The sequence below is a fragment of the Dipteris shenzhenensis genome, chromosome 1, assembly GCF_047967505.1.
Source record: "Dipteris shenzhenensis isolate YYH24624 ecotype China chromosome 1, Dip_SZ_1.0, whole genome shotgun sequence".
NCBI classification, from domain to species: Eukaryota; Viridiplantae; Streptophyta; class Polypodiopsida; order Gleicheniales; family Dipteridaceae; genus Dipteris; species Dipteris shenzhenensis.
The window spans coordinates 41,629,827-41,642,734 of NC_141596.1; the positions used below are offsets into that span (position 1 = coordinate 41,629,827).

General features: G+C 39.6%; 1 protein-coding gene across 1 annotated transcript in view; it reads right to left on the reverse strand.

The window, feature by feature from the left end:
* Nucleotides 1-8,279: 8,279 nt before the first annotated feature.
* The window catches only part of LOC147905850 (uncharacterized), a 39,957-nt gene continuing 35,328 nt past the window's right edge, over nt 8,280-12,908 (reverse strand). The window contains exon 7 of the mRNA XM_087378584.1: nt 8,280-10,187. Within this exon, the coding sequence (XP_087234710.1) occupies nt 8,280-10,187 (1,908 nt within the window). The remainder of the gene's footprint in view (nt 10,188-12,908) is intronic.

Consider the following 12,908-nt stretch of genomic DNA (forward strand, 5'->3'; position numbering starts at 1 on the left):
TAACATACACTGCCACACTTTCATTCTTACTACTAGTATATATGTATATACTACTAGGATTATACGTATTATCATCGATATTTGTGTATCACTGATGTTATAATTATGTAGTTCATCGGTGAATTTTCTAGGCTACCAATGTGATCAAGTTATTTTCATGCAATTTTGGAACAAAAATGATGTTTGAATAATGTGTTGATGCAAATGTGAAAACCTTTACAAAATCCCTAACTGCATCTTATCACTTGAGCCTACTTTAAGCCTAATTCACTAGTAAACTATGTTTCCAAGCCATTTTTAAAAGAAAATTTTCCTTTTAGAAAAAAAAGAATCCTTTCAAGCCCTTATTTTTCTCAAACAAAACTTTCAAAACATATTGCTTAAAAGCCTAAGTGTTGGTGAGCTTTGATTCCAAGCCTCTTTAAGTTTTCCTAAGAGGAGAACACCATAGCTTTGACATGAAACTTTTTGCTAAAGGTCTCCTCAAATAGAGCAAAAGGAACAAAAATATAATTATTATATAGAACCCATGCATGCACGTGCACAAACACACTCATGAATGAATGCATGCCACATAGCCCACCCCACACACACGCACGCACGCACACCATGTCTTTGGTTTCTTCATTATTCCCTTTCATTTTTCAACTCTCCTCCAAAAGGAGCCATAACCCCCATTTTGATTAGTTTTCATGCTGCATTACTTTATCACATATTATAGCACTCATTCCCAATCCTTTAGAGCACCCACTTTCCTTTGGTTTGTTGATCACTCTCCCTCACTCCTATAACTACTTACAAAAACTTCTTCTGTTTAAATAATTTCTTCTTCTTCTTCTTCGTCAATTGCTAAAGTCCTTACTTGCTTCTCCAATGGAAAGGTAACTCTAATCATCACCAAACAATGCAAATTTCCCCATCAAAAGGTCATGAAGGTGCTTCTACCAAAGCCCCTACTCCACTCCTACTCCTTAAGGATATGCAAGATGCGATGGATCATGAAGGTGCTTGTACCATGGCTCCTCATGGTCCACTTCAAGAATGTGTGCATTGAGTGAGGGTGAAAGACACTTCCTCACAAAATTGGAACCCGCACACTCAAAGAATATGCCTTAAATTGTCCCCGCCATGTACATACAACAATGCAAATATGCATTCAAATATGAAAATAATTGATTCATTCCTTAAGATTAAAATAATATTCCATCAATATAATTTCAATACATTGTGCTTGATTTCCTAAATGTCTCAAAAGATAGGGTATATATTGCCATTTATTGTTTTCTTATTTGTAGTGCAAAATAAATAGAAATGTTCTCCTCTAAGGCTAAGAACCAAGATCATAAAGGAAAAGTGCATCTCATCTTCACCAATCTATATTTATTTTGAGTCTCTAGAGGTAGATTCTTCTTCTTTCCATTGCAATATTCCACAATCCCTTTTTTACGAGGGTAAAATTGGCCTTAGTCTTCCATCTATGGAATAAATTGCCATAAATATTTTATATCTTTACTAAAGTGGCCATGATAGGAAGGTCTTACCATTGAGAGTGTGTTCTCAAGGAAATGTTTAATCCCTTAACAACAAGAATGCTTTAGAGAGCAAACAAGGAGGAAAAGAAAAAAGAAAGTTCTTCAATCTGTCCTCCATACAAAATAATAGCATTTTCCATCACACAAGTGAAAAATATTACCTAAAAGCTCTGGTATACTTTATCTCACCAAAGTCATTATTCTCCCAGAATAGCCATAGTATAAGCAAGGAATGAGGTCATGGATATATGGCATGAAAGAAGATCACTTCTTTAAAGAATGGTCGATTGTTTTCTACCTCAATCTTATCTTCTTAATCAAATTGAACGAAAAAATGGGCAAATTTCCTTTTCAATGTAGGCAAGGCTCAACAAGTCATGATAATCAATCTCACTTATTCTCCTAGCCTCAACACTCTTCAACATCAGTCTTATCTTCTCAGTGAAATTGAAGCAAAAAATGGGCAAATTTCCTTTTCAATGTAGGCAAGGGCTCAACAATTGTCAATATAATCAATCTCACATATTCTCCTAGCCTCGACACTGTTTAACATGAAATAAATTGTTGCTAGAATTCAAGACCCCAGAGTTATGGTTTCCCCTTGACCTCATTGACACCAATCCCTCATTCTAGAGGGTTATTTGCCTTCCATGACTTTTGGTATGAATGAACTATGCCAGTGCCAGCTAGTGTTCAAAGTTGTCTTCCTATTTCATTTGGATAAATTGAATTTTCCATACCAAATCAACAGGAGGAAACCAATAACACACTTACACACAAATTTATTCACATTACACTTTTGACAATTGAAACATATGAAAGTAATTGAAGATTTTAGATTTTGATAAAGAAGTTGTGTTTCTGTTATATCTTCAATAGAAGTGGATATTATCACTGTCAAGATTACAAAGAGAAGGATGAGAGTGTGTAGAGAGTAGTGTGCACTTACCTAAAGGATCCTTCAATATCAAAGTCATTGGATGACATTGAAGCTAGTACCTTGTCGACATGATAACCTCTTCTAACACCTTCCCTTCTCATATTACGATTTATAAATACATTCGATTCCTCTTTGACATCACTGAAAGATGTGACATTTCATTGAATTTTTGGGAAAGTTTTTTTGTAGCTAGAACATGTTGTGTGAGCATGACTTGTTATTGAAAAACCCTAACATGGAGAAAAAAATTGCTGCAAAATTTGGATATTTTGACATCACCAATGCATCCGGAGCCCCCAAACCATCAAGATGACTTTTGAAAATCACTAAAATCGGACTCTAGATGAGGATAAATAACATTTTAAGGAAAATTTTCTTACCTAGATCAAGCCGCATCGATGTGGCCTCATTTAAGGAAAAATATGCACAATTTTTAGGCAAATTGTTTTGCCAGATCATGCCGTGTTGGCATGGCTTGATCTAGGGAATTTTTTTTTCCTAAAAAGGTCATTGGTCCCTCATTGGATTTTGGTGATTCAAAAGTCGTTTTGGGGGCTTTGGGGCACTCTAGACGCATTGGTGATGCCATAGTCTCCAAATTATACATCAAAATTTTGGGGGGTTTTGGGCCACTTCGGGTGCATTGAAGCGGTTTGATTTCGAAATGTACATCATCATTAACATCATCCTTTTAATGAGAAGTTATGAAAATGGTTGAAAGGGAGCTAGCTATTCATACCACAATCAATAATTTACTACTTAAACCTCCTATAAAAGAGGCTTACTTATGCTACTGAGACCACAAATTCCACAACTATCACCAAAATTGATTTTCACTCGAGGAAATGACAAATTTTTTATGATAATGATGATGTTGAACATGGCAAATTTTACTTGCCTAAACCAAATGCCCTCTGCACAATAATGTCTTAGCTCTACTTGTCCTCTATGCAATAATGTCATTTTGGTGGGTTTTTCTCATTTTCTTCTTCAATCAAAAAATCTGGCTTGAAGTTCATGGGAACTCCACTTGGCAAGCATTGATGGTGCCTTTATGGTAGTTAAAATTTATCTCTTTGGAGAATCAGTATTCTTGGGATCAATTTATGCTATGAATAAGTTACTTGAACAAATGACCCTTTGGGAGCATCTTCACTCAGTTTCCTAGAAAAAAGAGCATGGAACTATACTTGATAGATCCTCAAGTTCATGGAACTATACTTGATCATAGTGTTTCCTCCGGCCATTTTCCAATCCTCATGTCTTTTAGGTGTGCCTAAACAAAGCCTAACAGAAGGCTTGAGACTTTCAAAATGAACATAAATTTTTCTGGCATGCTAGGGTTTGGATCAGGATGTTACTAATGCATGGCGTCCAGTGCAGTCCTTATCTATATGCTCAATTCAGCAATGGGAGCTATGTGGGAACTGTGTCTTAACAGTGTCGTTAGGCATGCAAGGCTTAGGGGAAGAAAGAGCCTAGGGATGGAGGCATCTTAAAAGTCAGCTGCATCAAACTTGTGTGTAAATTTTGGAAGCCTTACAATTGAACCTCCAAGGTTGGTATATTCTACCACTCCTATTGGTTGCTGAAATGCATCTCAACATTTGATCATTCTAAGCTTGCAACTACTTGAAGACAATCCTCACTAACCTTGGTTAGATAGTGGTGATAGACCTTCAAAACTCTCATTTAAATATGTTAAGAACAAAAGAAGGAAATAAAATATTAGTGTGTTTTTAGACGAGCAAGGGCACAAGACCACTAGTGAGGATGCAATTGTTCTAGTTGTGGTTAGGCATATTTCCTCCTTGATTGATGCAAGCCCTCCTATTCAAGATGATTATGAGGATCGGTACTACAACCTACTTTGTTGATTTTGTCTCTAGAAGAGGCTTGTCATTTGTAATGTTCTCTCTCCAAGAATGAGTTGCACGTCGTGGTTAAAGCCATTGCATGAGATAAAGCACCCGAGCTTGATGGCATTCCCCAGAAGTTGTTATTTGTAATGGCCTTTCTCCAAGAATGAGTTGCACTTGGTGGTTAAAGACATTGCATTAGATAAAGAACCCAAGCTTGATGGCATTCATTGCTTGGGGGTCTGTGTGGATGACTTTGTGGCTCTTCTAAATTAGTGCATGCACAAGGGCAGATACATTTTTCTATAAATCATAGATTGATGAAGCTATTGCAAAATTAGAGAGTCGAATTGATCCTAGTGCATGGAAACCTCTTACCATGTTGAATGGAGCCTGCAAGATCCTTGTGAGGCAATGGCTCTCCGGGTCAAGTTCATTTTAGCATGGTTGTTGCATTTGAGGCAATATGATTCCTCCATGTCCATAGCATTCATGAAGCGATTCTTAATTTGTTTCTCCACCATCAACTTTGCTATCACACAAAATCAAAAGTTTGTACTACTCAATATGTATTTGGAGAAGGCATATGACCGCTTCTCAAAGTCATGCATAAACTAGGTTCTGAGCAGGGATTTCGTTGAATAGTCTCGGTGCTATTATTGAATGCCATAGCGACTCTCTCTCTCTCTCTCTCTCTCTCTCTCTCTCTCTCCTAATGGCTACTTGTATGCCGAGTTTCTCTCTTTGCCATTGAGTGTGACAAGGGTGCCCATTGGCACCACTCCTGTCTGCAATTGTGATTGATCCACTTCTTTGATAGCTTGATGCTCATATATTTGTTATGAACACTGCGAGGTTTCAAACTACTGGATGATTAAAATATTTTTAGTCAATTTTTTAGAAAGGATAACTCCAACATACTAGTTGTCGATCACAAAAGAATGATGCAAAGTTAATAGATATTTATTCGTCCTTTGCAACAAGTTCAGATACAAAAATCATTAAGTCAAAGAATATTGTGGCTAGCATGGGAAGCAACTCCTGACTAGCTCTCTCACTACAGCTTCTCGCAAATCACCACAAACTCAATTTTTTATCACTTGGGATGCCCGATAGGATTTGATGTCTATGAAACAAAGGTACAAATGGAGCCTGTGAAGTGTGAAAGCCACATTTTACAAATGGAGAGATAGGCAACCCTTTCAACTTGGTCTGATAAACTATGCTCTCTACATGGTGTAAGTCTCTGTCATCTTGCCATTTTCCCATGCACTTTTCTCATCTCTTGATTGATTAGCAAACGATTTCCTATGGGCTGATAACTGGCACTTCTTCTAATAGGATATTGTCTCCACTCCCAAATCACTCAATGGACTATGACATGAAACACAAAGGGTGATTGCTTATGTACCAAATGGATCATGTAATTGCGCAGAGGCCAACCTTGGCCAATCTTGGCCAGGTATTGGATGAACACGTTGGTGTCCTAGGGATTAATAGATGGACTACATGATCGTAGAACTTTTGTCACACTTCCCAATCAAAGACAAGGAGTGTGATCTTTTCACATGGTTGACTTGCATATGGAAGAAGAGCCTTGATCAATGCCAGTGGATTGGGTCTCCTAAACTTTGTGGAGATGGCGCTTTAGGCCTCAATATTTGGTTGAGTTGGTGGCCTTTCATTGATCAAGTAGTTCCTCTTATTATTAGCCCAAATTTGAATATAGATGATTAAATAATCAAGGTATCTCTATGAGAGTTGGGGGAATCTATCATCTGTGAAACTATGAACAAAGGTTTTTACAATCTACTTATCGGACACTACTTCCATCTTGGCCTACTATCCCTGTCCTACTGGGGCCAACTGCATTGCAGAGGTGGGCTACTGCTAAAGGCAAGCCTCAATGGCATTATGATTCAAGATTTTCCATTACCATGTGTCACCAATGTACCGCAAGTTAGCTAAATCATGGTAGTAGTCGGCATTGAATGATTCGCAATATATATGGGCAACTTAGGCTTCGTAGGATATGGTTAGCTACTCTATCAACTCGAATGAATTTCATTGTGTGGTAGCCACTCATTCGAAAAGTCTCTACGAAAGGTAGGGTCAGAAAATAAAAAGATATCTCTCCATTGTGTTCTTTTTGTAATATTTATTTTCCACTTGTTGTAAAATTCTTTCTTTCTTTTAATATATTTTCAATTCATGCACAAAAAAAAAAAGACAAGATCCTAAAAAAGGTCAACTCATCTTGTTTGATCCTTGAATCTCAACCATGCATTCAATCCATTGCTACCGAACACTTTCCTCTTATATTGTTCTATTTGGAAGTGTAGATCCAAACTAATGAATTCTTGAAAGAGTAAAAGCTCTACATTAGTGCTCAATATAATGTTGTAAGAGAACAATCTTCTTAAAGAACATTTTTAACAAAGAAAATAATCAGGGGGAGAGAGAGAGAGAGAGAGAGAGAGAGAGGCCTACTGAAGGTCCAAAATTTTCTATAAGCTGCATGCGAGGCCTAGTGAAGGTCCAAAATTTCCTATTTTCTATAACTTTTTGGCCCTTCAAGGGTCCTAAGGGATGTCTTCGTTAGTGAGTTGCTAATTAGGTTTATAGTTTTGAAATTAGTTCATTTGGTCAATATGACCATGCAAATTGTGGTTAGTATGAGGTTTAAGTGTGGGTTAGTAGTTGTTTGAGTGCTTCTTATGTGTTTAGGGTTTAAGGTTTTTGTTTGCTTGTGGAGGTTCTTGTCTTTTGTTTGTGGAGCTCTTAAATGCTTTTGTCTTTTGTTAGGTATTTCTCTTTAAAGATTGAGGCTCTCTTTGTCTCTTGTATGACACCACTCTTGCCAAAATAGGCAAGTCTTCACTTTTAGTTAATGGTTCATTCACCATACACACACACACACACACCTCTTTCCTCTCCTCTCGTTCACTCATTTACCTTTCCTCATCTTCCACTTGCTTTTTGTCTTTTCCTTTCCTTCCAATTTACACCTATCATTTTCTCTTTTACAAGTCACTAGAAATATTTATCAACTTGCTTTACACTTATACTTATAATGCCACTCCATCTAGTAGGGCCTTAGTGGGATCCCCAGCTTGTTTAATCTATATTCTTGATTTTGTAGCATGGAGTCTAATTTACTTCATGTGCTCAAATGGTAAGGACATTCCGGGTGCCTGTGTATTGTTGGACAGATTTTGGTGTTTTTATTATCTAGGTTGTTGGATGGATTTTGGGCCTGAGATAAACCCAATTTGTCTCTCAACAAGGATTAGAGGATCGGAGGAATGACGCAAACCCAATTCTCTCTAAAGAAGATTGAAATTTTTGGTGGTGAGATTGTAATATTTGGTGGTGGGGGATTAACCCTAAGAGACATGGAAGTAGGTAGAATGAATTTGGACACTTACAATCGCAAACATCGACACAGGATTCCATGAAGCTGCGCCCAATTATAGTGGGTGTAATAAGCATCATCATCGTCATGATCCACAAAAAAAATGAATCCATTATAACCGAAGTAAAGACTCAAAGTAGCAATCCACAGCTGTTTAAAATATTGGTTTGTAATGTGTAACGCGTGAGAAAGCTTTCTCCGAGTATGCTTGCTACAATTGAGTATCATGATTGTCGCGATCCACAGAAAAAAATGAATCCAAAGTAAAGACTCAAAGTAGCAATCCAAACCTGTTTGAAATACCGGTAATAAAGACTCAAAGTAGCAATCCACAGCTGTTTGAAATACCGGTATGTAATGTGTGACATGAGAAAGCTTTCGCCAAGTATGCTTGCTATAGAATTGATCCCCATCAAAACAACACCCTTGAACTACTGACGATCATCAGAGCATGCATTGATCCTGTTCACATTCTATTGCTATGCTTTCTCAAATTGTGAAAATTCTATTTCTGCGTATAAGCATTTGCACCATCATGCCGCCTTTGTTTGGTGATCCTGCTGTAAGTCAAGACAGTTATGGGCAACAGCACGATGTGGGTGAATGGGCATCAATCCAGACAACCCGGGTCCATCTGAAATGGAGCTGGTTTTCTGTGACAGCTTCTTGTCGCCCTTCTTATCTGTTTTCCAGTTGCGTCCATAAGCACATCTCAATGCTTCAATGAGCATGGGTGTGTTGAGTGTCACCTCAGAGACTGCAAGGAGATCAAGGTCCTTATCGAGTTGTGATTTAGTTGGGTTTTTCTCAAGAATGTGACGGTCCTGAGGCAAGATACTATCTGCAATGCATTGGAGGAAAGCCTCAACACGACGTATTTCTGCACGTACTGCATTAGATGCTTCAACATATGGTCTCACGGTCTTGTTATATGACTCTACAGCTGCTACTTTTGCCTTATGCTCCAAAAGTGATGATTGTAGCTTTTCTGCATTTCTCATCTTCACTTCCTCAACCATCCTTTTGTGTAACTGCTTGGCTTCCTCAACTTGTTTTTCATAATCTCTCTCCACCTTAGCACATGCCTCTTTCCACTCCCTCTTCTTTCTCTTCACAAGCTCATCGTTTGCTTTCATCACTTCTGCTCTCTTCCTTTTCAGCCCTAGCCTCCTTTCAGCCAGATTAACGTTTTCTTCTTGCACATGAATTTGCTCTGCTTCGAAATCTGCCATCGCCTTCTCAACCGCCTCCCTGTTCTTCTTATCGATCTCTTCGCATGCTTCTTTCCACATCTTCCTTGCTTTTGCCTCATTCTCTGCGTTCATCGCATTGTATGCTTTGATTATCTCTTCGTGTTGGGAGATTGTTTTTGTTACATCCAAATTGTGGGCGGCTATAGCTTCCTCTCTTCTCCTTTTGATGTCTTCCAATCTTTGTGCTAAGGCAATTTTCTTCCTTGCATTCTCCATTCTCACTTCTTCACAATGCTTTGCAAATGAGTTTTGTGCCTCCTGGATTGCTTTTGCATTTTGAAGTTTTACCGATTCTAGTTTTGCTTCGTATAACATCTGTGTTCTTGATAAGAGGGCCGCATTGGATTCTTGAATAGCTGCGATTGCTCCTTCATACTCCTCCCGAGAAGTTCTATTTATTGCAGCAACATTCTCATCAATTTCCTTCTGCCTCCTGGCCACATCGTCAAGTGCGTCTTTTTGCCTTTTCTTTATTCTATCTACCTCACACATGTGTTGCTCTTTGGACTTTTCCATGACGGAGGTGTGCCGTTCTTCCACCTCTTTCAAATCTCTGGCAAACCTCAGTCTGGCCTCTTTTTGGGTTTCCTCATTTCGCTGCTTAATCTCAGCTACCATGGTTCTCCAGTTCAGAAGCTCCTCAATCATACGCTGATTTTTTCGTCTGACGTTCTCAATTTCTTCTTGCCGTCGTGTCTTGGCTGTCTGTAGGTTGACATTGTTCCTTTCTCGTATATCTGCAATCGCTTTCTCATAAGCGTCTCTGGCTTGCAATGCAGCTTGGGCGTTCTCATGACGGATATCTTGAACTTGTATTTGGTGTAGATTTTCTTGCTCCTTAACTGTTCGTTCATAGGCTTGCACTCGTCGTGCAAGTCGTGCTGGTCCGTATTGATCTTCCACTCTCTTGATGATGTCCTTGATATCTTCTTTCTTGCCCAACTCGGCATTCTTTCGTTGGTCCGCTTCCACCATTGCTTGTGCCCATTGCATGTCTTGAAATTCGTCCCCTGTGCTGTCGGGTGTCTTCCGATCGTATTTGAAGTCAAATTCCATGAACTGTCCGCCTGTGACCGCTGACAGTCGTTTCAAGAACCTACATTTAGGCTTGTTAGTGCGTAAGCCCACTGTGTAGATTGGAGTTGAATATCCCCTCATGTGGGCTTGCTTTCTTAAGGACTCTAATATCTGGATTTAGAACCAAAAGAGAGGTTAATATAAGCAATACAAAATCACATCATTTTGGTGCATATAGCTACAGAATGTGTTTGCTCTAATAGAAAACTAGAGTATGGCTCCTTGTATATAGATCCAACTATGATAACAATACATAAAGAGGAAATCTTCCTTGAAAGTTCTCAATCACATTTTTTTTCCATAGAACAAAAATCTAGAGGTGAGAATTATTCATTGAACATCTGCCCATAACACAAATATTTTTGTTTTAATCTCCTTTTGTTTCTTATATTTTTAAAGGAAAATCTAGATTTATAGATATACATATTTCTTTGTGGTTGAGCTCCATGCACTTTGATGATTGTAATAGCCATCTTCATTTAGTTTAAAGATTTCTTTGTACTTGTATGGGGGCTCAAGATGTTCAAGTAATGTTCATATACATAGGGTTAGTTTAATTGGGCTTTGGACCCATGTCTCACTCCTTACATGGAGACTAGCATGATAAATGAGGATGAAATTCATGGATTAAGATTTGGACATGTGAGCCATGTCTTAGTGCTCTTTGGTTATGCGGCTAACTAAAGGGGCATGCTTTTTGTCCAAGGACTTTTGTACTCTACTTCGTTCAGCATAGTCCATGTTGGAAGAGTTTCATGCTTTTTTTATCACAACTTTCATGAGTAAACATAGGAATGGGAGAGAGTGAGAAGAGGTCCTAAGAGGGAGTAGGGGTGGGTTGGCTGGTGAGAGTGATTTGCAAGTGCAAGAAAAGGGAAGAAGATGGTAGGCCTCCACGTCGCTAATGATAAAGCTAAGGAGTGATTGGGTGAAAGGGGTTTCGGTATGGAGCCCACACTAGGGGGTTGGTGGTAGCAATAGCAAAGTGTGTGGGAAGAGTGAAAATTGGGCAAAGAGATGGTGGCTTGGAGGGGTAAACAAATCTTAGGCACAATTTACTTGCAGTCCTCATGAATTTGTTTTGCTCAATCTAGTGTTCCTCATCACTGTGTCAAAGGCAACTAAGGAAGCAGATGAGTTTGGAAGAGGAATCATCTTAGCAAGAGCATTTTGAGAAGACTTAGGGCTAAGACCATGGTGAGAGGGGGAAGGAAACAAAGGATGGAGGGGCGAGGGCTCGGTGAGGAAAATAGAGTGGATAGGAGGAGATGTGGGGATAGGGTAGGGGTGATAGGAGTGTCTAATGGGGGAAGGGGGAGGCGAATAGGGGGCTACCTCAATCATGATATTGGAACTTCTTACACTTTGTCTAACAAAAAAAATCAAATTTAATGAATAATGAAGAAAAAGTTGAGCATCATGTAAAGCCTTGGCAGTACCTTGTTAGTGTAAGGAATACCACCAAGCACTACCAATGTCCATAAAACATTGGTCGAGTGGTGGCCAAGTGGGTGTGGACAAGAAAATACTATTGCTTGAGACCTTGAACCATCATCCATCCCTACATACCATGTACTTTCCTCTTCCCATCTAGTGGATCTTGATTTTTCCCTACTATCTCTACTTTGTGCTTGCTCACTCCTTTTATGAAAAGAAGAGAGAGAGAGAGAGATGCTTTAACGTCTTCGGGAGGCCTCACAGGCCTATGAGACAAAGTACAATCACATGGTGACTCATACAAGCCGCTATGGGCTGAACCAAAGGGTTCGCTAAGACCCCTGTTGAGTGCTAAGAAAAACTAAAAAAGAATTCATAACTCAAAAACAATGCACAAATACTCAAAATACTCAAAAGGCATATCTTGTTGCCATGGTGGCTCTCTTGGGAGATGCAAGGATATCTCTTGAGCTACATCTGTCATGTTGTCTCATGCAATGGCCGGGGATGGCGTGGTTTTCAAGAATTCTGTATCTGATGAGCGAGGTCAACAATGACCCCTTGACTCTAGCACTCACCTTGGGGAAAGGCTGTGATAGGATGGACCTCCATGGTGCATGGTCTAGCCACTCTCTACTCTTCCCCACTCCATGTCATCTCCTCCCACTAGCCCATTACCCTCATATCATCAATCTCCTCCTCCTCCACTAGCCACTCCCTACTCTTCCCAGCTCCATGTCGTCTCCTCCCACTAGCCCATTCTACCCTCATATCATCAATCTCCTCCTCCTCCACTCTGCTATATCCTAGGGCTGACTCAAAGGCATAGAAATCTATGACATGTCTATGGGCTGCATCTATATCTAGCTCGAGTAGGACTGTTAGTGTAGGTTGTCTGATGTGTCTCAAAAGGGTATCTCCATGTCATCACATCTCCATCAGATGAAGACCGACACACACCTGATCCTGGAAGTGGATCAAGTAAGAGAGTGGTCCAAAGCTGACTCCTTCATGGTAGAGGTAGTGGTACCGCCCTCGAATCTCATAGTATGCTGGACATATGCATAGAGAATGCTCGTCCATCTCCCCCTCCCCTAGTATGAAAAGTCTGCATATCCATTGCTCCCTAGGTAGGCCAGTAGCTCTACGTGCTTCTATCCCCAGCTGATGGGATGAGACTCTCATCTTCCTGATGGAAATCCTCAACAAATGTGAGATGTGTTTGTCCTCTGGGTATAACGGTTTGATGACCAATTTGTCCTTTGTGATCCTAAGGAAGTGGTCGCGAGATAGAATTGGATCTTGGTGAGGAACTCATGGTCCCCTTCCCGAGTCCATGTCATGTAGAGCCATAATAGATCCAACCATATGGTATGATTGATCTCATCTCGTGGG